The 27959-nt window shown below is 38.0% G+C and overlaps 2 protein-coding genes across 3 annotated transcripts in view; one reads left to right on the forward strand and one right to left on the reverse strand.

The window, feature by feature from the left end:
• Positions 1 to 22549, reverse strand: part of cwc27 (CWC27 spliceosome associated cyclophilin) — a 47834-nt gene extending 25285 nt beyond the window's left edge. Inside the window, exons 1-11 of one of the 2 annotated variants that reach the window (XM_067433587.1) lie at positions 22502 to 22549; positions 22319 to 22404; positions 21741 to 21837; positions 21518 to 21630; positions 21224 to 21367; positions 20744 to 20842; positions 20554 to 20654; positions 19410 to 19479; positions 19234 to 19313; positions 18286 to 18313; positions 18059 to 18201 (exon numbers count right to left, since the gene is read on the reverse strand). In XM_067433587.1, coding sequence (XP_067289688.1) covers positions 18059 to 18201; positions 18286 to 18313; positions 19234 to 19313; positions 19410 to 19479; positions 20554 to 20654; positions 20744 to 20842; positions 21224 to 21367; positions 21518 to 21630; positions 21741 to 21837; positions 22319 to 22360 — 917 coding nt within the window. In that variant the 5' untranslated portion in view covers positions 22361 to 22404; positions 22502 to 22549. Of the gene's footprint in view, positions 1 to 18058; positions 18202 to 18285; positions 18314 to 19233; positions 19314 to 19409; positions 19480 to 20553; positions 20655 to 20743; positions 20843 to 21223; positions 21368 to 21517; positions 21631 to 21740; positions 21838 to 22318 lie in introns of both variants that reach the window. The other variant, XM_067433586.1, reaches the window with a different exon arrangement.
• Positions 22550 to 23041: 492 nt separating this feature from the next.
• Positions 23042 to 26880, forward strand: srek1ip1 (SREK1-interacting protein 1). The gene is made up of 5 exons (XM_067433362.1): positions 23042 to 23256; positions 23648 to 23695; positions 25568 to 25723; positions 25875 to 25950; positions 26398 to 26880. The coding sequence occupies exons 1-5, from the start codon at positions 23244 to 23246 to the stop codon at positions 26579 to 26581; spliced, it is 477 nt and encodes a 158-aa protein (XP_067289463.1). The 5' UTR covers positions 23042 to 23243; the 3' UTR covers positions 26582 to 26880.
• Positions 26881 to 27959: the final 1079 nt, after the last annotated feature.

Genomic DNA, 27959 nt, shown 5'->3' on the forward strand with positions numbered 1-27959 from the left:
GAGGAGACGTGAAGATTCCATAAGGGTGAAGAGTTATCTATTAGAGGCCTACAATGACCCTTGGTCGGAAATAAGAAGGCAAGGCCATATGGGGAAATACCTCCAGCTAAGTGATAATTTTGCTTGCCTGGACATGCAACCATTTACCAAACAAGAGAGGCATATCCTAGGCAACAGCAACACAATGGGCCTCTCAGCCAGATTGCCAGTAAGAGTGGAGAAAGCTGAGAAAAATGCAAAGAGAGCGGAACACCTGCTAATTTACTCCTCGGGGCTCAAACATTTCCTCAGAATATCCTTTTGTTCTTCAGGTGGAGTCCATATCCACCACATTTCGTTTAATAAGCAAAGTGACAATGGCCGTGACGATATCACAAGAGATAACAACTAATTTTAACCAACTTATATCTCAACAATATTCTTTTAAAACTGTAGTTCTGCTAAGGTAGCAAAAAAAAAAAAGTGTTGTGAAATCAAGCTTGTCGAGCTAGAAGCGTTTGCTTTCATGTACTTATGTAGAGTATTGCAAACAATGCGAATTAGTACAAGTACAAAAAAGCCATTTGTATCAACTGAAAGTAATTGTGATCCTGGCATTAAGAAAATTAGGCAATTTGACTAAAATAGCACCGCTATTAATAAACAGAACTGCTCTTAAGTGTGATGGGTTGTTTAAAATAGCAGTGCTGTGAGATATGCCCTTGTTAGACAGCAGCGCAAGATAAAAAGGCATTTGTTAACTCAAGAAAAGAAAAGAACTGTGTGATAAAGTGTCCTTGTGATAAAAGGAGGAGGGGATGAGAGTTTATTAACGAGTGAGCTCTTTGAAGAGGAGCCAAAGTGTGCCCACTGTCTTGCAGCCTCATCAGCCAGAGGGCACAGACAACCCCCCTCAGCCAACACAATGACAGCCATTCACCAAACTCCCCCGGCCCGCCAGCAGGGAAGAGACCGTCATTTCACAAATCAGACGAGAGAGAGAGAGAGGGATTGGTGATGAAGTGCTGGACGAGACCTGACGCACACATTTAATGTCTGAAAAGTGGGGGAAAGACTTTGTCGTCACTCACGGCTCTCCAGACCAGCCAGAGATTGTCGCTCATTCAGACAATTCAAATAAGCGAAACCCGGGGAGCTCTGGATGATTTACTTTTCATAAAGAAAGCACACAAAGTGACTGGCCACCGACCAATCTTTCTCATGAATCGAGACTTCAAAATTTTAACCCTCGCCCCTCCACCAGCCTGCCGTCGCAGTCCAAGAACTTCTTGTGAGTAGGTCGTTTTTGATCTGTTTTTCCAAAACGGATGCAGAGTGTCTCCTCACGCTTTGCAGGAGTGGAAATACTGTTCCTCGAGCTCCACTCTCTACTGATTTTGACTTTTATGCACGGTTCAGAGTTTTATAATCAAGCAATATAATCTCAGTGTTGCGTGGAGAGGGCAAATGTTTTCAAGGTCTTGAAGCAAATTGTTAAAGCAGAGGCGGTGTATAATAATCATATGATATCACATTTCAAGGAGGATAGTTAAGAATATTCGTTTTCCAGGTCTCCCTCTGACTCAAATGTAATGTCTACCTATGTTTTTAGAAAAGAGACTGAATAATTGAATGACAGAGTTCCATAATAAATATTAATGATGGAGTTGATGAGTCAAGTGGTGGCCAAACATGACCTAAGCTGCAGAGCGCAGAAATTGAAAATAAGAATATAACACAAAAAATAATCGTAACAGAGAATGTGTATATGCTGCATCCTCCAACCACTAGTTTGCTAACAAATTAGTACACTTTACCACATTTAGAATGTGTGTATCACCACAAGTAAAGTTTACAAACATGCGGAGTACTTGCTGCAAGTAAAATTATAGTTCATTAGTAAGCATTTGAGATTCTAAAACACACTTAGATTAAAACTTACAGAAACCTTATCATTTTGCTAATAATATGGGAGAATATATTATATATATATATATATATATATATATATATATATATATATATATATATATATATATATATATATATATATATATATATATATATATATATACATTTTATTGGATATTTCGATATTTTAAGCTGACCCCTTTAAGAAAAAGATTGTTATTGTGTCGTGAGGGAATAGCGTTTCCAAAACTTGAGGAATAAAAAAAAAAAAAAAAAGGTTATTTCTGGATTGTTAATTCACAACGGTGAACAAATACAGAGATGCTCCATCACTTCTTAGCTCTGCTCTGCTGAACGTCAATAGAGCCTCACATGCTGAAGTCTAGAGCCGTTCTGTCAGACTGCCCCAAACAGGGTACACATGCTCAGCGGGCCTGGAGATCCATAAACCTGCAGATCCACAGCACAGCTGCCAAGAATTAGATGATCCCTTCTGCACTCCACACAAAAAGGGCCAGTGCTTTACTGATCCAGGTGACCTTTCACTGAGAGGCTGATAGAGCATCAGATTATGATGGATGAAAACTGACAGGTGCCACTAAGAAATAGCGACACTGCACACAAAAGTCATCATCTTTGGTGCATAATTGTGGCTGGCTGAAGTATAGGTTATAAAACCTGCCCTCTCCATGTAAAAACCTGCCAAAAAAAAAAATCTATTTATACTTCAAAAATATTTTCCCCAAAGATAGTTTCTGTTATTAGTCAGTTCTTATCACTCAGACGTATGTTCAAGGGTTTTTCCAATAAGTTTGGGTTTAGATATTTTAAGGACAGCTCCGGTGAGAAATGAACCTAGGGGTAATTAACAGATGGTTACAGAGTAGATCGTTCTCTGGGATGCGTTTTCATCGAAATCGAATGTAAAGAGTTTTATCTTTAAAAACAGATTAGCTTATAACGCTAGTCTATGGTAGCCTAGAAATCTAGACGCACCCTAGCGGCAGCAAATTTAATTTGCCCGCAAGTGTCGTCTAGGAACTCTCAATACACGTCTGAGCTGTATTCCTCAGAATCTGGACGGGCCAATCACATCGTGTCAGCGGGCGGGGGCCATAATGACGACGGCCGAGTTGCGTTTGCGTGCTTCTAGTAAACACAGAAACTCGCGAACGGCGGCGGTCTTTCGAATCAGCTTTGACCACGATCCTGGAAGACTTGGAGTTAAGCTTTTCTCTGAGAAAAGAACAGCACTGAAGTCATTCTTAAAAAGGGAAGATGTGTTCGGAGCTTAGCCGACCGGATACGGCGAATGTTTAATCTGTCAGTGAGCTCTGTTTCACCTTCGTTGCTCTGGTTGGTGTAGCGCTATCCTATCGCGTGCAGAGGGAGTTTGAAAGACAACCGTTTATCCCGCCCCTCGGATTAAGCCCTGTCTATGGTGAGTTTCCAGACCAAACATCTTGATGTGGGTCTGGCTTGTCAGGCTACGTCTATGGGGCACAGGGTAGTGAAATTAAATCGCTAGTTAATACCACTAACAAGGCTAAAAATAGCCTCACACTAACTCAGTAGCATAATGAGGGTACCTACATGCAAACCGAAGCATTGAGAACTTTGTAAGAGTACAAACAGTTTAATAAGAAGATACTTTATAAACACTGGCGTTCACGGACAGGCGCCATCTTGGAAAACAGTCTCGACTCGTCGAGCAACGAGCGCTCTGCTAAGTGATGAACTGTGACTTGGAATCTCATATGGTCCGTTGTTTCCGGAAGAAAACACTCAACACAACAGAGAAAATAAATAAATAAAAATAAAAATGTCCATGTTATTACATTTCACAAACTTAATTCCTATCGACCAGCTCACTTAGAACAGCGCTTGTGGATCGATTCGTCGAGACTGTTTTCCAAGATGGTGCCTGTCCGTGAACGCGTAATGCACTGTGTTTACAAAATATCTTCTTATTAAACTGTTTGTACTCTTACAAAGTTCTCAATGCTTCGGTTTGCATGTAGGGACCCTCATTATGCTGCCGTGTTAGTGTGAGGCTATTTTGAGCCTTGTTAGTGGTATTAACTAGCGATATAATTTTACCACCCTGTGCCCCATAGACTAGTGTTATAAGCTAATCTGTTTTTAAAGATAAAACTCTTTACATTCGATTTTCATGAAAACGCATCCCAGAGAACGATCTACTCGGTAACCATCAACACATCACCATCAACACGCGCGGTGATCGAGTACTCGACCATTGTTACTCTCCTTTTCGGGATGCATACAAATCTCTCCCGCGCCCACCTTTCGGCAAATCAGATCACTCCTCCATCCTGCTCCTGCCTGCTTATAGGCAGAAACTGAAACGGGAAGCACCCGCCCTCAGGACCATTCAACGCTGGTCGGACCAATCAGACGCTACACTACAGGACTGTTTTGATCACGTGGACTGGGACATGTTCCGTGCAGCGTCTGATGACGACATTGAGGTGTACTCAGAGACTGTAATGTGTTTCATCAGGAAGTGTGTTGAAGATGTTGTACCGACAAAAACAATTCGTATCTACCCCAACCAAAAACCGTGGATTAATAGCGATGTTCGAGCAGCCTTGTCGGCACGACCATCCGCTTTTAAATCCGGTAATGCTGATGATCGCAAACAAACCAGTTACGATCTCAGGAAATCCATCAAAGCCACGAAAAGGCTATATAAAATCAAAGTTGAAGAACAATTCAACAACAACGATCCAAGAAGTATGTGGCAGGGAATCAGTAACATCACAGACTTTAAAGGGAATAAACCAGCTATGGTGAACATTGCCGCCTCTCTGCCGGATGAGCTTAATAACTTTTATGCTCGTTTCGAGGCTCACAACACTGCCCACACAGAGAGCGCTGCCGCGGCTGCTGCAGGAGACGCGGGTGCACTCACCGTATCCGTCGCGGATGTAACCAGATCCTTCCGACGGGTAAATATCCGCAAGGCAGCGGGTCCTGATGGCATTCCAGGCCGCGTGCTCCGAGCATGCGCATTCCAACTAGCCGGTGTCTTCACAGACATTTTCAACCGTTCCCTCTGTCTGTCTGTGGTTCCCTCGTGCTTTAAAAAATCCACCATTGTGCCCATACCAAAGAGAAGCAAAACCACCTGCTTAAATGACTGGAGGCCCGTAGCTCTCACACCCATTTACAGCAAGTGTTTTGAGAGACTCGTCAGAGACTACATCTGCTCTGTGCTGCCTTCCTCATTGGATCCACTACAATTTGCGTATCGTAGTAATCGTTCTACAGATGACGCTATTGCTTTCACCCTACACACTGCTCTCTCTCACCTGGAAAACAAGAACACCTATGTGAGAATGCTGTTTGTGGACTACAGCTCTGCATTTAACACCATAGTGCCCACTACACTTGTTGCAAAGCTCCAGAATCTTGGACTAAACAGATCTCTGTGCAGCTGGATCCTGGACTTCCTGACAGGCAGAAGTCAGGTGGTCAGAATGGGCAACAAAACGTCGTCCTCGCTGACCCTCAACACTGGTGCTCCTCAGGGCTGTGTCCTCAGCCCACTCCTGTACTCCCTGTACACACATGACTGTACAGCTACACACAGCTCCAACGTCATCGTCAAATTCGCCGATGACACAACGGTGATGGGCCTGATCACCGACAATGACGAAACGGCCTACAGAGAGGAGGTAAGCACCTTGACTAAATGGTGTCAGGAGAACCACCTCTCACTCAACACCGACAAGACCAAGGAGCTGGTGGTGGATTTCAGGAGACAGAGCCGAAAACACAGACCCATCACCATCGACAAGACACCTGTGGAGCGGGTAAGCAGCTTTAAGTTCCTCGGCGTTAACATCAGCGAGGATCTCACCTGGACTGCACACACTGACGCAGTGCTCAAGAAGGCACATCAACGCCTCTTCTTCCTGAGACGGCTGAGGAAGTTTGGAATGAGCTCCAGCATCCTCAGATCGTTTTACACTTGCACTATAGAGAGCATCCTGACGGGCTGCATCACTGCCTGGTTCGGAAACAGCACCGCTGGCAACCGTAAATCTCTGAAGAGGGTCGTGCGAACTGCCAGCCACATTGTTGGAGGTGAGCTTCCCTCCCTCCAGGACATCTACACCAGGCGGTGTGTAAGGAAAGCCCGGAGGATCATCAGTGACTCCAGCCACCCGTCCCATAGACTGCTCTCTCTGCTGCCCTCAGGTAGACGTTTTCGCAGCATCCGATCCCGCACTAGCAGGCTTAGGGACAGCTTTTTCCCACAGGCTATTAGATTACTTAACATTCAAAAATAATACACTCACCATACTCCCACAATAAGGCATACCACACACCGCACTTAACTTTAAGAGTCAACACTGCACTATATACACACACACTGCATTTAACATCTACCTGTTACATCAGGCACATCCATCACATTTCTTCCAATCTGTGGCACTTCAGCATTTTTATTTTTATGTGTATATATGTCAATAATGTAGTTTGTATATTCTGTGTAATTGCGTAAACAATGTATAGTGTAATGTGATGTTAACTGTGTGTATGTATATTGTGAGTATAATGTGTAGTGTAGCACTAACTGTAAGCATGCCAATGGTACACTGTGTGTACTGACTATGTATGTGCACATTGCACATTTTACCTGTTGAAGTTTGTATGGTTATATGTTAACTGTTTCTGCAAATTTCTGGAGCCTGCTCCCAAGAATTTCACTTATCGAGGCACATGTGCTGTGGTAATGTGACAATAAAAAACTTGAACTTGAACTTGAATCTGTTAATTACCCCTAGGTTCATTTCTCACCGGAGTTGTCCTTTAATGCTATAAAAATGGGGTGTAACGTCATGATTGACAGCTGTTCTTGCGAACCTGCAGGAGTATCGGGTATCTGGGACCTTGATACCACGGCTCCACCTCAGGATCACTACTGCGCACTCAGGCTCCAAATGACATAAATGGCAAACACTGTTTCTATGATATTTGGCTTCATTTCTACAGTTGAATTTCTACTCGCTCTGTCCATCGTTTTTAACAGTCTATGGTCTGAATTAAATCAATCATAATTTGGATAATCATTTTTTAATAGATAGATAAGATAGGTAAACTAATATGGAGTTGGCCCACCCTTCTGGGTAGGCTTTTCACAAGGTTTAGGAGTGTGTTTATGGGTCTCTGCGCTAATTCATCCCAGAGGTGTTATATTGGGTTGAGGTCAGGTCTCTGTGCAGGCCAGACAAGCTCCTCCACACCAAACTCACTCATGACATCCATGTCTTTATGGACCTTGCTTTGTGCACTGGTGCACAGCCATATTGGAACAGGAAGGGGCCATCCCCAAACTGTTCCCACAAAGTTGGGAGTATGAAATTGTCCAAAATGTTTATATATGCTGAAGTATTAAGAGAAACCTTCTGCGCGTCCAGTGAAAGGAACCTCCTGTGCGTCCAACTTTCACTGGACGCACTGCTCTCCAAGCACTGTTCTTGGGCTAATCTGAAGGCCACACAAAGTTTGGAAGTCTGTAGCTATTGTCTTTGCAGAAAGTTACCAACTTCTGCACACCTCAGCATGTGCTGACCCCGCTCTGTGATTTTAAATGGCCTACCACATATTACAATTTAAAATAAGTTTCCAATTTTGATATATGTGACCATGGAACAAAACTTTGTGGCTGAGTTTCTGTTGTTCCCAATTGCTTCTACTTTGTCATAATACCACTAACAGTTGACCGTGGAATATTTAGTAGTGAGAAAATTTCACAAATACACTTATTGCACAGGTGGTAGCCCATCACGCTACCCACTGACCATTTCTTTCACAAATATTGGTAGCTGCGTCTGCATGCCTAGGTGCTTGATTTTGTATAACTTTGGCCATGGAAGTGATTGGAACGCCTGAATTCAATTATTTGGAGGTGTGATCCAATAATTATACTGGCCAATATAGCCAGAATTTATTTATGTATATAACATTTATTTTTAAGTATTTATAGAACATTTATTTTTAATGTTATCATTATCGGCCCGATAAGAAAATATGGAAAATATATTAAAGTTGATAAATAATGAATTATTTATAATATAATACTATACTATAGTACTATACATCTACTATACAATATAATACTAATACTTCTACTACTACTAATAATAATAATAATAATTATAATAATAAATACATTTATATTGAAAAACATAACATTTTATACATTTAATAAATGCATACAAAATGTTAGCTAGATAATGTTGCAATGAAAGTGCCAGGTACTTGTTTGCTTGTTCTTTTGCCCAAGGTTTCATAGTTTTCTCTTTTGAATTGTGGCTGTGGTATATCACTCGGGTTTAAATGAAAATATTAAGAGCGTATGGCTATATCCAAGAGCCATATGGAAGCACTTTGTATCCTTGTGCCCTGTCGGGTTTAGTGTAAGTGTCGGCTACCATATGTCGTGATGTCGGGACTCCCATTGCATGCTGTTTTATACATTAGCATCTATGCCAATGATATGGACAGCAGCGAGTGTTTATATCTTTCTGTGAAAAAAATAAGTTAAAAGTAAATCAATATCAGGGGGTCACTATAAATTTACAGCTAAAGAAAATGGTTTGATTGTGTGTAAATAAAATAAAAAAAAGAGAGAGAGAAAAAAAAAAAAGATTTTCATTAGAAAGAATACCAGAAGTGTTCTATTAAACCATGCTAAACCATGCCAAAAAACACAGATAGCCAACCAGGAAATGAAATACTATCTTAAGCAGTAGACATGGATCCATAGGAGCTAGCTTTCAGCTCGAGCCTCATAGACTTATTCCAACCAACATCAGATCCTTCCTACAGCTTGTGCTTCCTTCCAGGTGACTGGCAACCAAAGCTTCTCTCTTCACCTAAAAGCTCCTGTAAGCCTGAGTAGGAAAGAGCTCTGTGCTGCAACAATGCTCCCTTTGTCTTGCACCAACACTCTACCTACCAGCCAACTCTTTGATCGCAAGCCAAGACAAACCACTGTGTTGGGTTACAGTTCTTGTAGCCAAACATCACGCTTGTGTTTAATATACTACAGTCTTTCTGCATTTTGCTTCCTGTCAATCAAAGCTGCAAGACTTAGTGGGTTTGGCCATTACTTCATTATGTAGAAAAAAACTGCATGTTTATTATGATCGGAAAATTATCCAGACACATAACAACCGATGGTGAGATAAGGCAGGTGTGCTTCCAAAAGAGGCAGGAGGTTTCTCCGCCTTTAGTGCCTCAGTCAGTAAGGTTATGAATCCTTTAATCCCCCCATTTTCAAAGGTCACACACTGATTTCAAGGACCACATGAAAGAGATGCAACTGTGAAAATGAGTCTGATATGAGAGGCTTTTTAATGGAAAATGGGTTTTAAAGATGAGAAGAAAATGAGATCAAGATCTTTGTCCAAGTAGTTTTTGCACCTTGCAATTTGACTATAATCTCCCACAATGATGGATGGATGGATGGATGGATGGATGGATGGATGGATGGATGGATGGATGGATGGATGGATGGATGGATGGATGGATGGATGGATGGATGGATGGATGGATGGATGGATGGATGGATGGATGGATGGATGGATGGATGGATGGATGGATGGATGGATGGATGGATGGATGGATGGATGGATGGATGGATGGATGGATGGATGGATATAACTTTTTCCCTTGTCTTTTCTCATTAACAATATCCCCTGTTGATATGTTCACAGTTATTGTTTAATGGCGTTGGTGTCGTCTCATCATTGTCTAATGCCTGGTACACATTGTACAATTTTGGGCTGTCCCAGATGAAAGATGACCAATCGTTATGATCCCTGTGGTCATAATTCCTAAACGGTGGTCCTACGTCATACAGTGAGAGAGCATGCTATAATTTTCTGACAGTGTGAGAACTTTAGCATGATCACCACAGTGTGTTTGCTGCTACGACCTGCATGATACATCTACTGACTAGCCAAAAAAATTGCAACATGAAATTGCGATATCCCAAAATCCTGTGCGTTCCATTCGGTGAATGTATGAAAGACTAATATGGAGTCTGAAAATTGTGGTTGTAAATGTGGTTGTAAATGTACATTTTTTACCAATATTTTCCAATTCTGGTGTCATTTCTAACAAAAAAATTATTACTGTAGTAATTAAATATTTGTTTAGTTAACACCAAAGCTCGCTCTATTGTAGTGTAGTTTATAAAACTTACGCTGCCTCAGAAGTCCTAAATCAGATTTGTGAGGTGCCTCTGTATGCAAACGCTGCCTGCAGTCATTGGCACTAAGTTAAAGACTGTCCACGTTTTCGGATGCAGCCAATGATCGAGGCAATGGGAAGACTAATGAAAAAGTAAGCAAACAACTCAGCCACTAAAAGATATCACAATTTATGTCACACAATCAAACTTGAAATGGCTTGAAAACATTATTTTGGAATAAATGTAAAAATGCGTAAAAACACAAACGTGAAACAAACATGATTTAATGAAATCTATACTTGGTTTTAATAAATAGAACATTACTTAGTGTAAAAATACAAAACAGAACTGTATTTGGTCCATCTTTTTATGTAATGCTTATTTAACCAAGAAAATTAAATGACGTGTATGTAAGATTGTGGCCAAAACTGGCACTGCAATCACTTTCAAATGACTGTAGAGCGGAGTATCGAGGCTGCCAGATAGGCTGCAGGATCCAGCAGGAACGTTTGTAGCTGCAGCTGCGGTAACTAGAGCAGATCTGGCAACCGGGAAGTCGAAACACTATTGACTTTGAGATTGGTAGATAGGTGGAGGGCGGAGCTTCAGGCCAAAACACAACAGGTCAACATCAACATCAGTTGAGGGCTGCAACTTTTAAACAACAATATCCTGGCCAGACTACTGTTGTCTGTTATAAGTATTTGAAATTAACATTATTTCTGAATGTCTAGTGACCTATCAGGGCCATTTTGTGATTAATTGAAATACATTTCTTACATACAGTTCCTTTAAGTGTAACAGGGACATAAATTTACATTTGAAGTATTTAAAAAATGTGAGGACTTTGCCGACTCATTTTAAAACAAAATCGCACACCATTTATTCGTTAGATGTCATCGTTTTACATCGTACAACGGCATTTTGGGGGTCTGAAAAAAAGTGCACGTTTTTGTAGAAACGGTGACATCATGCGCATTACTTGTTCAATCTACAGGCACAAGTAGCGTTTCTTTACAAAGTGGCCCACTGGCCTGCAGTTAATTTCGTCAACAACATTTTTTCAATGACAAAATCTATAATGATAATTTATTGAAATTTTCTTTAACGTGAGTGATGAGTGCCAGCTGCGTGCTGCACCGCTCGTGTCTCAGAGGATCTCGGAAGCGACAGTGAAGGATGAGAGAAGACCAGGTCTGGATTTTATGTTGGGTTTTATTATGCGTGTGCGTGGCAGCTGTACGTGAGGGTCTTCTGTGTTTGTTTATTTATTTATTAAAGGATTTAAATTTTATTTAAAAAATGTAATTACCCCATGATTTACTCACCCTCAAGCCAACCTAGGTGTATATGACATTCTTTTTTCAGATGAATACAATCTGAGTTATATTAAAAATCTCCTGGCTTTTTCAAGCATTTTAATAGGATTGACTTGATGGGTCATTTTTGAAGTCCATAAAAGTGAATCTATCCATCATATAACTGCACCACATGGCTCTGGGGGATTTACATTTTTGGGTGAACTATCCCTTTAAAGTTGTTGAATGTTTGCCGGTTCCCACCTTCTTCCCATGACTACGAACTGTGTTGCTGAGAAAGAGAAGAGCAGACATATGAATAGATCTGAGTTCACAACGTGAAAGTGACCTCTATTTGTATTATCTGTGCGCACACACCCAAAGCACGCAGCCATAACACAGGCACAGCTACGTCTCACAGCGCACAAGTGCTGAATTGAGCACTCTTTCGGTTCTGAGTGGACAAATACAACATTATGTCAAAATTCACGTAAACAGTCGGTTATGTCTTAAGAGAACGTAAACAGTTGTGAGAAAACTGAATGTTTTCACTGGATCAGGGCATTCAGTATTAAAGTGATAGCATAAAATAAACCTAATGCAGTCCTTAATATTAAATTAAACAACAAAAGAAAAAGAGAAAAGCATTTACTGCCCTTTAATAGCTTTAATAATTATATTTAATGTATACAAATTATTTTGTTTTCTTAAAAGAATAAAGAATGATGTATGCAAGTTGTTATAAAGAATGCATATCATTCATTGAAAAGAAAACCATGTGTTCTCTAGGAGAAGTGGTTTTATTTAATTCTCAGATTAGTAAAGACATGCTAAATCTGCATTTGTATTGCATGTTCAAACTTTAAATTCATTCATATTAACAGGCTATTAGATTTTTCTACAGGAGTATATAATGGGTTTGGACATTTTAACTTAATTTAACTAAACTGATTCGATTTTAGTTAACTAAATCTAATGTAGATTTATCGGTTATTAACATAAACATTTATTATTGGCTCAACAAGCACGTCAAATGGGGACTTGGAGGTGGACTTTTTTTAATAGTTAATCGCATATCAACCCCCAAGAATACCTAGTAACCCCAAAGCAACGTCCTAACAACAATTCACAAAACTCTAATGCCATTGTAGCCGGGTTTGAACAGGCAAACAATAAAAATATCAAGTCAGTTCTTTGCACATTATTAAATATGAAAAAAAAAGCCTGTCCCTTCTCTAAATTGGACAGCTTATACCTTTAAGCCATATGTTGTAGTACCATATAAATATGCTACTCTTTTTTCAAGAATTCATCAACCTCATTTGTTTAAGAATTTTCCAACCAACCCTGAGCAGGGTCTCTGCTTTTGTAATTGAGCGAAATAAATGCAAGGAGGAAATGAAGCATCTTTGGGCACAGAGCAACAATAGCTCTCTATAAGAAAGCGCTGCATCAACAGAGACGTTCAAACGGTTTTTAAATAAAGAAAAATATTCCAGAAGCATGTTTACAATTCATTTCTCTAATGTAAAACAGAAAATTACACGGTCTCCGGAGCAGCAGTGCTGGGGTTGCCAGGTTGGCAAGGGAGGGAACAGTTTTCCCCTGCTGCGGCAGAGTGATTTGATTTGCGAGTCAGAAATCTCCTTCACCTTGAGCGACCTGACTGTGTCCACTGAAGCGGATCCACTGAAGATGAGGAGCAACTGTGCCACAGTTCTGGTCGACTGCAGGTGTCACTGGTCTTTAGTAACTTCAGGAATCAGAGATCTGGTCAACCAGCAGAGATCACACTGAGCTGACTAACAAAAAAACCCTCAGTGTATCCAACTATTATTGTGGGCTTTATGTATTTTTGCTTTGTGGCACCTGTGTCTAGCACCAAAAACTAATTTATAATAGCCATTTAGAAAGCTAAAACATGCTACAAGTTGTTTAACTCCCTTTAAAACACTATGGGCTAGATTTACTAGCACCTAATCCTCTGTTTAAAAACTACTGTCAGGATTTAATAAAGACACACATTTAAACATTAGCTCTGAAAAGACATGGACAGGGTTAATTTTTTGTGGCTGAAATGATCGCATTTGCATTTGTAGGAGTTTCCCCTTTTTGATGCAAAATTTATGGAGGAGAGTATTTAAATGAATCACGCAAGGTGATTTAATTAAGGTTTGCGGCAATTAATTTACTGGTATCTGTGCCAGTATTTAAAGCATTAGTTTACCCAAAAGTTAAAACTCTGTCATTAATTACTCACCCTCATTTCGTTCGACACCCATAAGACCTTTGTTCATCGTCGGAACACAAATGAAGATATTTTTGTTGAAATCCGATTGACACCAATGTCATTTCCTCTCTTAAGACCCATAAAAGGTACTAAGGACCTCATTACAGTCCATCTCACTACAATGGCTCTACAATCATTTTATTAAGCAACGAGATAAGTTTTACAATAGTTTGTCGCACCACGTTTTCCCCCGTTTAGTAAAGCTGACCCTAAATTAATTTGCTACATTTACTAAATAACAAATATTAAAGGTCCCATTCTTCGCGTGTTTTCAAAGATTTGATTATATTTACAGTGTGCAATATAACATGAGTTCATGTTTCGCGTGTAAAAAAAACACAGTATTTTTCACACAATTTACTTATCTGTACAGCGATGTTTCCTCTGTCCTAAAAACGGCCTGATGATTTCCTTGTTCTATGAAGTCCCTCCTTCAGAAACACGTAACGAGTTCTGATTGGGCCAGCGCTTCCTGTGTTGTTATTGGACAGCAGCTTAGCGCACTTTGCCATAACGGCAAAGGTCCCGCCTCTTACCATAACGGGGGAGATGAAAGCGCTGAATGCGCGCTCTTCTCCACGTGAGAGAGCAACAAGACCACGCCCCCTATTTTACGTGTTCTTGTGGGCGGAGGGTTCGTCAACAAACAGTTCTAGTGACGTCATTCCATCCCTGCACTTCCTGCTGTAGTCCAAACCGGCCGTTCGCTGTAGGCTTTGAAAGGGAACTTCTGTTAAATAAAATATCTCGCTTGGCATTGAACTTTGAGCTTTATAATTTTACAGGTATTATTTATGCTCTAACAGCAACATTACACACTAACTAAAGTTTGAAAGATGGAATCACGAAGAACGGGACCTTTAAGAAAATGGCTAACTACGATAGTTTTTGTGCAAGAAAACGTTATTCATATTTTGCCTGTTTATTTGCTGAATAGGCCTTCATATCAGTAAAAATGCTGCTCATCTTTGATTTAATCATCACAATTAAAATTATTAAATGTTGCTCTATGTATAAATGCACGTAGGTATCTTTTGCTTTTAAACTGTAAAAAAATCTGCAAAAAGTTCTTCTAACAAATGTAAAACAAAGATGTTTTAGAGTCAGTTTATTATTCTGTGCTAACTGAACAAGAATACTCTGAACATGTTTCTAACAAAAGTTGTTATGTTCGATTGTGGCCACGATTTGGCTGTCTTAGACAAATTTTGCGAATCCTCAAAGATTCCTCTGATCCTTAGCCAGAATCTGAAGTCTTTGATAGCTAGTCTGACATGTTCACCGACAGCCAATTAATGACCACTGCGATCAGATTTTACTGCTGATGAAATTCTGGCAGAGTCAGAAGTTTTTAGGCAGAGTCCTGCAGTGTGGCTTTTCTTACAGCGACCGTCAAATAAAAAAACAATAGCACCACAGAACATGATGACAATTAGTGAAACGACAACAAACCACCATTTGCTCAACAGACAGCCTTTGTTTTTTTCCATTTATCTTTTCGAGACAAGCCATGATCCAAATTCAAGTTAGAGATTGTTTTTGTTTGCATTTCAATCTCAGATGTAATGCAGCTCACGTCAACGAACACGTCACGGATTAATGATATAAAACTCCAGACGAGTCTTCTGGTGTGAGTCCGCTTTTAACAAGTCTTGAGTGTCGAAGTCTGACATTAAAAGACAACTGAGATCTTACAGTATGACAAACAACAATTGTAAGGACTACTATAAATCTGTGCATCCGTTTTTACTTAGATACAAGTATTTGTTCAAAATGTGTCCAAAAGTTGTCCCAACTTCATCCAAACAAACATTTTTACATTGCACAATGTTGTGTACGTTCCCAGCATGCATTGCAGCTTAAAAATATTTTAACTATAATACAAAAAGTGATATTTTTATGCTTCTACAGCTGTCACTGTTAGTTAGCTGTCATGTGGTCAGAATTGTTTAAAAAAAAAAAATTGTCAGATTGATTACAATAGGTCTTTACCTTAGGTTAATCATTTTGGTATTTGTATTTTGTATGATATTTTGCTGTTTTGGGTTCTGTTCGAATCTGCACTTCCTTAAAAAGGACTTGTCTACAAACCGATCAGGGGTTCAAACATTTTAATAAATTTTGAAAATAAAAAAGTCATTTTGCACATCGTTGTAATGCGTGAAATGCATGCACATAAGTTGTTATAGTATAAAGACTGCATTATGGTAATTTGTAATATCAACTCTTCTCACTTTTTTTCAATTAATTGTGCATATTAGGAGAAAAAGTTTCTTTCAGTTTGCCAGACTGGAAAAACACTATTGCAAAGTAGGGATTTAAAAATAGAGTGTTTAAAAACAAATTTAAAAAAAGATTTATGCATATCACCTAATCAGTATCTTATTTATTGGCCATGTAGAAACTTCCAATTCATTACATAAGTAGAAATATAAAAGTGTTAAATTTAGATATTGTTACATAGTTGTCATATTAACCTAAAATAAGTAAAACAGTTTTTTTTTTTTTTTTTAAAGACAGAGGTACAAGGCTGCAGCCCAGTTTAGGGGAACACAAAGAACCCATAAAACATTTTGTGACACTAACGCCAAAAGGAACTCATCTGCATCCCAGGAGAGAATGGGCCTCTGATCTTTACAGACCAACAGTGCCTTCTGCTGGATACACTTTAAATGATCTGTCCACAGTACGTACAGCAGTGCTCATTGGTCTTTCAGGATGTACAGAGATAACTGAATTGAGAGCACCCAGGAAACTGGTGCTATAACCCCAGGAATTGCTTCAGGGGTTCAACACCAGGGATGGAAATTAACTTTTTTGTCCACCGGCCACTGTGGCTGGTGGATTTCAAAATCTACCAGCCACTCAATGTTTTTACCAGCCACTTTCTTGTTTTTAAACGACAATGTGTAACTGCATGTGAAAAATTAATACTACAAGCTCTACAATACTTAAGCAGTTTATTTAATCTCAAGTCTCAATTAAATACTGACATTTTCCCTTTCTCTCTTATACACACACAAACCATGAACTGATATACATTTCATTAAATGAGTAGGGCTCTGTGCGCTCTTTTTTTTTTAACCTGGATGTGGCATTTGGATGATTCGTGGTCTTTTATGGCTTCCAGTTTAAGGTTTTTAGTCCCAACAATGAAACTATTAGTTTTGGCATCTTCTGAAGCATGTTGATGACATAGGCCTACTGAGCAGAACATTGTCAGTAGGGATGCACCGAAATAAAAATTATGGGCCAAAACCGAAAGACTAAAAGAAATTATGCCAATTATCCATTGCATTTATGGCTAATGTGATGACTGTGTAACTTTACCAAAAATCAAGGCATTGCAATTGCATTAATTAATATTAAAGTTTCAAATAATAAACCAATTACAAAGCATGCAAATATTTATTTAGCACATTGCAACAACCCACAGTATAACATATAATTTGAACTAAAGTGTTTACCTTGACCTCACTCATGTGTACATTAAATAATAATGTACAGGCCTACTGGCCTGCAGAAAGGTACAGAAATTGAATCAAGTAATCACATTTAAAATAACTGCAAATTTAAAGATTAATCCTTATTAAACTTACAAAAGCGATTAAATCAAGAGCAGTGAGTGATGTCCTTTTTTTTACATTAAACAGAGCAGTAAAGGTTACTGCCCCTTTAAGACCTAGTTCAGGGATATGCTCGTCTTTGTCGACTATACAGTTCACTTAAGGCATATTCAGACTATGTCTGCTTAGATACTTATCAAGATGGACATACTTTTTGCGTGAGTTTGTCCGTTTAAGCTCAAGACTTGAAAGAGAACTCAATATTTACACGCTGAGACACGTGTGCGCGCTTTCGGATACATGCACAGTGACAGATCTCCTCTCAGCTCGCACAAGTTCGTATTCACGTCTTCTGGCATTACATCCGGGTAATGAAGGCGAAAACGGCTGGTCATATTCGGACATACGGCCGCACTCGCATGCATTAAACAAAGTTTACAAAGAGGTGAAACAGTAGGCTATTTTTATATACCCGCCACGGTGGCCGGTAGGTGAAGCGAGTTTTCCCGCCACAACTCAAAAATCACCCGCATTTGGCTGGTGGTGGGTGCTAATTTCCATCCCTGTTCAACACGCTACAAACTTAACTCAACCAGTCCCAGCCCCTTTATTTTGCATATGATTGGGCAAGAATTATTTAAAAGAGGAATATTGTGATTCCAGCTGTCTGAATGTCGTTTCAGAAGTAAAATACGCAAGAATTTGTAATTACTAATTGTCAACTACACAATAAGAGGAAATTACATCATCAGAAGAGAACTCAGTGGCAAGACGAATGGCATACCTGCGAGAGGTCTTCTTCACCATGTCTTGGTGGGTCTTCTCCTCATCCATCTTGTCTTTCTTCAGTTTCTTCGCAATGTTCTCTCGGACCTTCTCTCTCTCCAATTCACGATCGCTGTCGTCCTCTACATCATCGTCTGCGTCCTGTAGTAGATAACAGACACACTCTTACACCACAGTATGAAATCATAAGAAATCTTTAAATGGAACAAATCAAAGAGAACGTACCTCGAAATCTTCTCCGGCACTTCGGTTACTTTACATACAAAAAAACAAAACAAAAATATTAATTTGCACCAGTGCTATTATTATTAACTAAATTTAAAACTATTAAAATATGTGTTAACTGATATAATGCTGAAATAAAATAAAATAGTCACACTTTAGGGTCAAATTCTCACTATTAACTATTAAAGCTACACTGTGTGATATTTTTCCCCATCTAGCGGTGAAAAGGTATATGACCATCCAGTGAATATTAGTTTATGTTCCTCTCAATTCTGATTTCGTTTGAACTCCTACGGTGGCCGATTTAGTCCAAGATTAACATGGCAATCCCCCTCTTCACATTTGACACGGTGCCATCGAGTGTTAAAACGCGAAAGGCGAAGCTTGAATTTATGGGTATTTCCCTCTTTGGCTACTTTACTTTCAAGATGGAGGGGCAACATGGCGACCAGCATTCGAACCCCTCACCCGTATGTATTTTCAATGGCATATTATAAACTTACGAGAATATTTTATTACTTGAAAGAAGTAAATATACATTAATGAGCACATATATTTTTGAAAGAATTAAGTGTTTTTAACTAAGAATAAACTAAAAAAAGTTACACAGTGCAGCTTTAACGATAACTATAGGTATATCAGGTATTAATAATAAATCTCCTAAATACTGCTTATTAATAGTTAGTAAAGTAGTTATTAAGTTTAAGCATTGGGTAGGATTAGGGATGTAGAATATGGTCATGTAGAATAAGGCATTAATATGTGCTTTAGAAGTACTAATAATCAGCCAATATCCTAGTAAAATGCATCCAAATAAGCAACTAGTTAATAGTCATAATAGAATCCATAGAGTTATGGATTACATCTGCATGATTAAGATCAATATATCATGACATTACAATAGAAAGAGGAACTATTCATGAGAAGACTGATGGATTTTTTCCTGACCTATCAAGGACAGGAACAGAGCTTAACTTGGGATCATCCTTCAGCAGGTCATGACTGCTTTTGCTTTTCCCTTTCATGGTCTGCAAGAAAGGACATGTTGAAAGCACCTACTGCTCGTTTTCCCACACAAACATTCACCTCCATAGAGGAATTTTTGTCATTGGACACAAAGCTACCTGGCTGACTTGATTGACCATCTCCTCCTCTTCCTCTGCCTCTTCTCCAAAAGACAACAAGCTGAAGTTCCTATGATAAAACTTTTCTGGTTAATTCTACATTGTGGAAACATTTTTTGTACAGCATCAAAATACAAAAAAATAAAATAAAAAATGTTTAAGTAAAAAATGTAATTAAAAATAAATTATAAAAAAGATCATATTAAGATGGACCCTTCTATAAACATATGGATTTTTTTTACATCTTTTTTTAAGTCTGATTGCTTTACCAAACTACATGATTTGATGTATCATTCATGCCTGTGGTCCAAAGTTAAGAATGATTTCCAAAAGTTTACTGGTCAGAGCATGAGCAATAGTTACAGTGGTGCTTCATACAGTGGAATCATAACAATGCCACAGCTGACTTCCCACAATCCAATTAATACTTATGGAATCAACAATATTTTCAGTTATATATTACATCACAGAATACATCAGCAGTTCTCAACCAGGCGGCTGTGTGCCCAATAGTAGGCCTCATATAAAGGCATATAAATTTGCCTTTATATTGTCATATAAAAATAAAAAAAAATGTTTTTTTTTGTCATATCAAAATAATCTAACTCTAATCTAATTCTAACTAAATCTTATTTTACAACTAAAAATCAAATTTTATATATATATTTTTTGTTATTTGAAATAAAACTTAAAATAAAACTGCAGTATAAAATACCTAAAATATATTTTAAAATTATTTTTTAAATGTATGAAATATTATATACATTTATATCAAGGTATATAGTTTACTATAAACTATATCAAGTAACATTCTATAAACTATTTATCAAACTGAAGTATTAAAACTACTAAAACTATTAAATTAAAGCTAAAAATAAAATAACACAGCTATAAGCACAAGACAAAATAGGATAATACAAGGTTTTTGTTAATTAAAAAAAGTAGCTTTTGTCATAATAACCCAAACATTTTCCATTATGAGAGGGCCTTCAACTATAGCTTTGGACAACAGGAGAAATTTTAAACAAAAAGGTTGTTAACCCTGGAAAACATCACTTGATAGATGTTAAATGCATTGTGAATGCTTGTATCATGTTGTCTGGTATCTACATACATGAAAGAAAGAAATGTAAGTGTGGCCTACTTGGTTGCTTTGGACTGGGATTTCTTTCCTTCTTCTTTGTTTTTTACTTTTTTAACTTTTAGTTCACGTGGAATGATGTCATCAAAGGCAGAATGCAAGACCTGTGTAAGAATGTAAGTCAATGACCGCATATGAAAACAAAGGTCAATAAAATGAAAATGGCAAAGCCAATTCAGGGGACTAAACAAACCTCTGCGGATCGAATTTTGTGTGGGTTGAGTGGCCGTTCATCATTGTTACACGCCACATCTGCCAACCTAAGCATGTTATACACAGTATCGCCTGTGACCTGCAAACAAAATCACAACTTTTGACAATGACACATGTGACAAAGGAATTTCAAAAGGGTATTTTAAAAAAGGTATAAATGAGAAAGATTTAAAGAAAAATGTTTATCCAATGTGGAAAAGTATTTTGGGGTAAGTAACATTTCCACACTTTAGATTGGGCTTGATATTTTTGTAATAACGGCTGATTTTCAGCATGCCCGAGAGTCGGAAAAACATCACATAAACTGTGCGACAAATCAACGCATTCCACACAAATCGACTCATAATCAATTGCATCAATGCGTCGTTTCAGCCCAGGTTTGTTTTTATTTTTGGGTGAACTCTCTTTCAAAGGGGTCATAAAGGCAAAAATGCAAGCACAAATCTTAACATTGCATTACCTTTCCAAAAATTGTATGTTTGTTGTTTAGTTCATCAGCCCGTCCAAGAGTAAAGAAAAACTGGCTCCCATTATCATGAGGTCCTGCATTTGCCATTGCAACCAAACCTCTCCGATTGAAGCGTAATCTGGAGTGAAATTCATCCTGTAATGGAAAAGATAAACTGTTTAAAACTACAGTAACATTTACAATGCTTTCCTTGCACACAAAACACAAGGTCTCTAATTGTATGCATGAAAATGTTTTTTGTTAAAGCATTCATTTCAAATAACCAACTCTTCACAAAAGACCAACCTTGAAAGGGCGACCATAGACAGACTCCCCGCCTGTTCCAGTGCCTGTCGGATCACCTCCTTGAACAATGAATTCTGGTACCACACGATGAAAGACTGTGCCATCATAGTAACCTGCAAACCAGAAGCAATGAAGAATAGTCCAGGTATTTGATAAAAAACTGAGATCATTACAAATGCTTTACATTTTATATCTGCATATTTTACCATATGATGCCACTTACCCTCCATACAGAGCTGAGTGAAGTTTCTACATGCTTTGGGTGCTTCCTTAGACCACAGCTCTATATCAATATCACCTGCAGTGGTCTTCAGCAACACCTATAAGATATTTCAGTTCAATTCAGTTGCTTTGTTGTGACTGTACAAGAAGACACAATGGTTTTGTGCTTATGTGGTATCATATTTGATACATTTTTCTGAAGATCACATTGATTTACATCAAAGCTTCAGAATTTCAACTTTCGTCTTAGCCTTATAAATTTCAGCAACTGCACCCAATTGAATATTTTTGCTCAGTTTGAGCCTCTGAATAAAATTGAGGCTGTTTTTGCATGAGCTGCATATTATCCTATATCATACTGTATGATGTAACAAATATGATTCAAAACATATGCAAATAATAATAATAAATAAGTAAAAAAAATAAACGTAATAAAAAGACTACTTTGTTACCGTGGAATATTGATTCGTTACTTGCTAACTATTACTTATATGAACCAATAAAAGAAAAGTCAAGCACATAACATATCAGTGTATTCATTATTTTCCTTAAATAGGAGTTTAAGATGTTGAAACTCACCTTTCCATTAGTGGGTGGCTCTTGAATATATATGTTGCTCATCTTTAACGCGTATTATTTTGGTATATTTCACTCAAAACTGTTTCCTTGGTTGATAGAAAAAGTACAGAACGTACACAGATATTACAAGAACATAATAAGCACGCTTAACAAATATGAACAATTTTCTAATGTGATGTTTACAAGCGTATCATGCCGCCAGACAGTTTTGGTCACTCAACTCGTCTAGCGGCGTTAGTTCGGCCTTATCGCCCCCTATCGTAGCGGAGTATATTAATTTATCCAGTCAGACTCAAGAGTCAGACTATAATTCACATAAATGATAGTAAACGATAGTAGTATCATCTTCTGTGTTTAATATATTTAATGTATATAAAGCTGAGTATACAAGTTTAAATTATTGACCAGACGTCTTGCAGTCGTTGATGGTGTTGTCATGTGGTACGTGTTACTTTTCTCCGCGAGCTGTAAAGATGGACCAATCTTATCTGATTGTGATTACTAAGTAAAGACATCTCTTTTATTTATTTGTAGAGATGTATACATCATTGGAATGTATATGTTTTAGTGTGTAAATGTCAGACAAACATGTCCTCAGATTTTAATGCGTCTCAAGGCAGGATTCGAGCGCCCCTTAAAACTTTAAACACAGGACACTAATTATTAAGTTACATTGTGCTCTTTCGAAGTTATCTATATTTATCTGGTGCTTACATTTTTAATATATTAATATTTGTCAAACACATTTCAGGGAAATCGATTAACGGTCTGTAAGTGGAACTAAAGGTTTTCCAGTCGTTTCCAGTCGGAGCCTTTTACAGACGGATTGATTTCATGCTTTGAAAAGCGGCGGAACCCAAACAACGAGTTTTTTATTTTTATTTTGCTGTCTAATAATTTAGACCAATAAACAGCCGAGTAGATAATGGCTGCCCCAGGTATGCGTTTGCAGATATGAATGGATTATCAAGTAGTTTTAGGCATTGTTGTCGTTTTGCTTCTTCTAGATTGTTCTAGAAAGTATCACTCCACTTCATTATTATCTTCATTTTAGCTGTCGATTCATATCAAGCGCATGTCAAACTTCATATTTTTCACCCTTTAATGGTTGAATTTGTGGAAACATATTGTTTTGATATAATGCAGAATGCTCGATGATTTATAAACGGTGAACCAGATAAATTATGAAATCTACTTTGTAGATATGGCCGCTTTTATTAAATATCATATGCAAACACGCGTATGATATTATATGTGATATTCATATGTGGTCATGAATTGACGTCTTGAGGCGATATAAGTTCATTTAATTGTATGCCTTGCCAACAGGTCCAAACAAGGACAACATCAGAGCTGGCTGTAAAAGATGTGGATATCGTGAGTATGAATATCAGCAAATGAATTAAAATTGTGCTCTGTCTGTCTATCTACACATAAAACGCATGTTATTTAATGTGTGTTCTGTTATTTTTCTTCTACACATAAAACACATTATATATTATCTATCATCTTCCTTCTGTCTGTCTCTATCTATCTATCTATCTATCTATCTATCTATCTATCTATCTATCTTTCTCTGTCTGTCTGTCTGCACAAAAATCATTTGAATAAATTATTTGAATTGTTTTTATTTGTCTTCTACACATACAATTATATTATTCAAACAGTATAGTTTGAATTTAATTATATTTTTCTATATATCTCTGTCTGTCTGTCTATGTATCTGTAAGTCTTTCTATTTGTTTGTCTGCCTGATTATATATCTGTCTGCCTCTGCCTGTCAATGTATATATCTAAAGTTTATTTGGAATTGTTTTATGTATGTCTGTCTGTCATCAGTTTGTGTTTTGTCTACAGTGCATCAAGAAAGTATTCACACCGCTTCACTTTTTCAACATTTTATGTTACAGCCTTATTCCAAAATTAATAATCTTTGTAAATTAATAAAATAAAATAAAACGAAAATCACATGTTACATAGGTTTATTCACAGCCGTGGCTCATTACTTTATTGAACCAATTACAGCCTCAAGTCTTTTTGAATATGACTATACAAGGTTGGCACACCTATTTTTAGGCTGTTTCTTCCATTATTCTTTGCAGGACCTCTCAAACTCCATCAGTTTGGATGGGGAGTGTCGGTGCACAGCCAGTCCCGTAGCCACTCCTTTGTTATCTTGGCGGTGTGCTTAGGGTCGTTGTCCTATTGGAAGATGAACCTTCGCCTCAGTCTGAGGTCCAGAGCGTTCTGAAGCAGGTTTTCATCAAGGATGTCTGTATTCATCAAGGACTACTGCATTCATCTTTCCCTCAATTCTGACTAGTCTCCCAGTTCCTGTTGCTGAAAAACATCCCAACAGCATGATGCTACCACCACCATGCGTGTTCTGTCATGTGCCTTTACTGAGTGGCTATCATTTGGTCACTACCATACAGGCCTGATTGGTAGTGCTGTAGAGATGGTTGTTATTCTGGAAGGTTCTCCTCTCCACAGAGAAACGCTGGAGTTCTGACCATCGGGTTCTTGGTCACCTCCCTGACTAAAGCCCTTCTCTCCCCGATCGCCCAGTTTGGCCGAGTGGCCAGCTCTAGGAAGAGTCCTGGTGGCTCCAAACTTCTTCCATTTACAGAAGACGGAGGCCACTGTGCTCATTGGGACCTTCAGTTCTGCAGAAATGTTTCTGTACCCTTCTTCAGATCTGAGCCTCGATAAATTTCTGTCTCGGAGGTCTTAAGACAATTTCTTGGCCTTCATGGCTTGGTTTGTACTCGGACATGCACTGTTAACTGTGGGACCTTATATATATATATATATCCAATCAACTGAATTTACCCCAGGTAGACTCCAATCAAGTTGTAGAAACATCTCAAGGATGATGAGTGGAAACAGGAGCACCTAATTTTTAGCGTCACAGGAAAGGCTGTGAATACTTATGTACATATGATCTTTAATATATTTGAAAAGATTTCAAACAAACTTCTTTCATGTTGTCATTATGGGGTAGATTTAGCAGAATCTTGAGGAAAATAATTACTTTATTCCATTTTGGAATAAGGCCGTAACATAAAATGTGGAAAAAGTGCTGTGAATACTTTCTGTCTGTCTATCATCTACACATAAAAACATCATTTTCAGTTTAGTTTGAATTGTTTTGTCTTGTGTATATATTTGCCTATTTGTTAATCACTGCTGTTCATCCTCACCATATTTATACTTTATCTCTTTTGTATCATCCAATTTTTTCATCAGCCGGACATCTTACTTTTGAATGTCGTAATTTTGTTCGCGTGGATCCGAGGAAGGACATTGTTTTGGATGTGAGCAGCACTAGCAGTGAGGAGAGTGACGAGGAGGAACAGGAACCTGTCAGTAAAGAAAAGATCTTCGGCAGCAGCCAATCAAAAGGTTCCTTCATTGTTTAGACTTTAAATGCTTTACATTTCCACTTCTGTCTTGGGTCTTTTCTATATGTATATACTAAGAATTTCAGTGAGGTATTTGCTTGGCTACTGTTAGTTCTCATGATATCATGAATGATTGGAAACTTTTTACACAGGTTCTCATGACGATTCCAGAAAAGAAAAGCATAAAAAGAAAAGCAAGGACAGATCCCATGAAAAGGCAAAAAAGAGGTACATATTTGATAAATCACAGTACTTTCTAACTTGCTTGGCATTTGATTAAAAAAAAACCTGAATGCTTTATAATGTGTTTTAAATATTGCATTTAAAAATTATTTATCAACGTTTGTTACGATTACGAACTACCTTTTAAACAAGAATTAAAGTTGTTTTTATTATTTATTTGCTTAATTTTTTTTTTTTCAAATTGGTGAGGGGTATGTTGTCTGTGTACCTGTTTTTCCATGCAGAAAAATCCAATAAAATAATAATTGATATTTTTTTAGTGGCACTCCTAGACTTTTATAAATATGTACCTGCATAGATTTTTTAAAAATAAAACATTTTAATGTTAAATGTTTCTGTTTTCATCATAAGAGTAGTGATGTCACATTTTTATATATTTTATGTCATTATTTACAGAGGTTTGATCATATGTTTATGCTTTCATAACCTCAGGTCTTATTCATCAAGTGATGATGACGAGGAAGTGAGCAAGAAGAAGAAAAAGCACAAGAGCCACAAGAAGAAAGGGAAAAAGGAGAAAAGGGAGAAAGAAAAGAAACATAAGAAGAAACAGAAAAAGAAAGACACAGAGTCGTCCTCATCCGACAGCTCTGCTGAATCTTCAAACACGGATTGAGGCTGAATCAGTTTGTTTATTTGAAGCAGTTACAGGACCACACAATCTCAGCCAAGCAAAAAAAATCTGGAAAATATTGTGAACCTATAAAATACCTTCTGCCAGAGCCATTTGTACATAATTCTGCAACAGACACCTCTGATTGATGGTCTTTTTTGTGGTGTTTCTGTATTTTGTATATAAATGAAATGAAAAATACCCAAAAACCTTTTGGGCAATACTTTTACCAAACTTGTGTTTTTATAATGCTTTACTAAAACTGTTGAAAATGTGACGCATTTATTCAACAATAAAGGGTCATGGGCAATTGGTTTTACTTTTTTAAACTCTTAATCAAAAAATAGACAAGCCAGAAACTAATGTGTCAGAGCAGTGCCTGCCAGCTACCGGTATATTTACAGTTAAGCAGTCATATCAAATATTTCAGTACAGAATCGACGACCAATGACCAATCAGGATCAAGTATTCCAGAAACGCAATGAATAATAATCTTTGTGATCTCACATTTTCCTCTGGTTATCTAAAGTATCTGGTTATCTAAAGTATCTAGTTAACTATTTCTGCTCACATCCAGAAGTGGAAAAAAATAGCCCAAAACATGAGATTTAGCTGGTCTAAATATAGCTCACATTCATATTTTCCTCTGCTTTGATGGCTTTATTATCCTTCTGATTTTGTAGGTGGAGCAGACACGCATTATTGCTCAAGATTTGGGTCCAGCCTCTTAGACTTTGTCAGGGAAGGGAATGACCCATGTACACGGATGACAAAACTCATCGATATTGACTCTCTCTGTTTGGAAATGAGTTTGCTGATTTTTTTAACAGATTGGGGTATAATAGGAGATTGTAGTGTATACACTCACCTAAAGGATTATTAGGAACACCATACTAATACTGTGTTTGACCCCCTTTCGCCTTCAGAACTGCCTTAATTCTACGTGGCTTTGATTCAACAAGGTTCTGAAAGCATTCTTTAAAAATGTTGGCCCATATTGATAGGATAGCATCTTGCAGTTGATGGAGATTTGTGGGATGCACATCCAGGGCACGAAGCTCCTGTTCCATCACATCCCAAAGATGCTCTATTGGGTTAAGATCTGGAGACTGTGAGGGGCCAGACTGTTAGTACAGTGAACTCATTGTCATGTTCAAGAAACCAATTTGAAATGATTCATTATCCTGCTGGAAGTAACCATCAGAGGATGGGTACATGGTGGTCATAAAGGGATGGACATGGTCAGAAACAATGCTCAGGTAGGCTGTGGCATTTAAATGATGCCCAATTGGCACTAAGGGGCCTAAAGTGTGCCAAGAAAACATCCCCCACACCATTACACCACCACCAGCCTCCACAGTGGTAACAGGACATGATGGAT

The sequence above is a fragment of the Pseudorasbora parva genome, chromosome 23, assembly GCF_024679245.1.
Source record: "Pseudorasbora parva isolate DD20220531a chromosome 23, ASM2467924v1, whole genome shotgun sequence".
Lineage (NCBI taxonomy): Eukaryota > Metazoa > Chordata > Actinopteri > Cypriniformes > Gobionidae > Pseudorasbora > Pseudorasbora parva.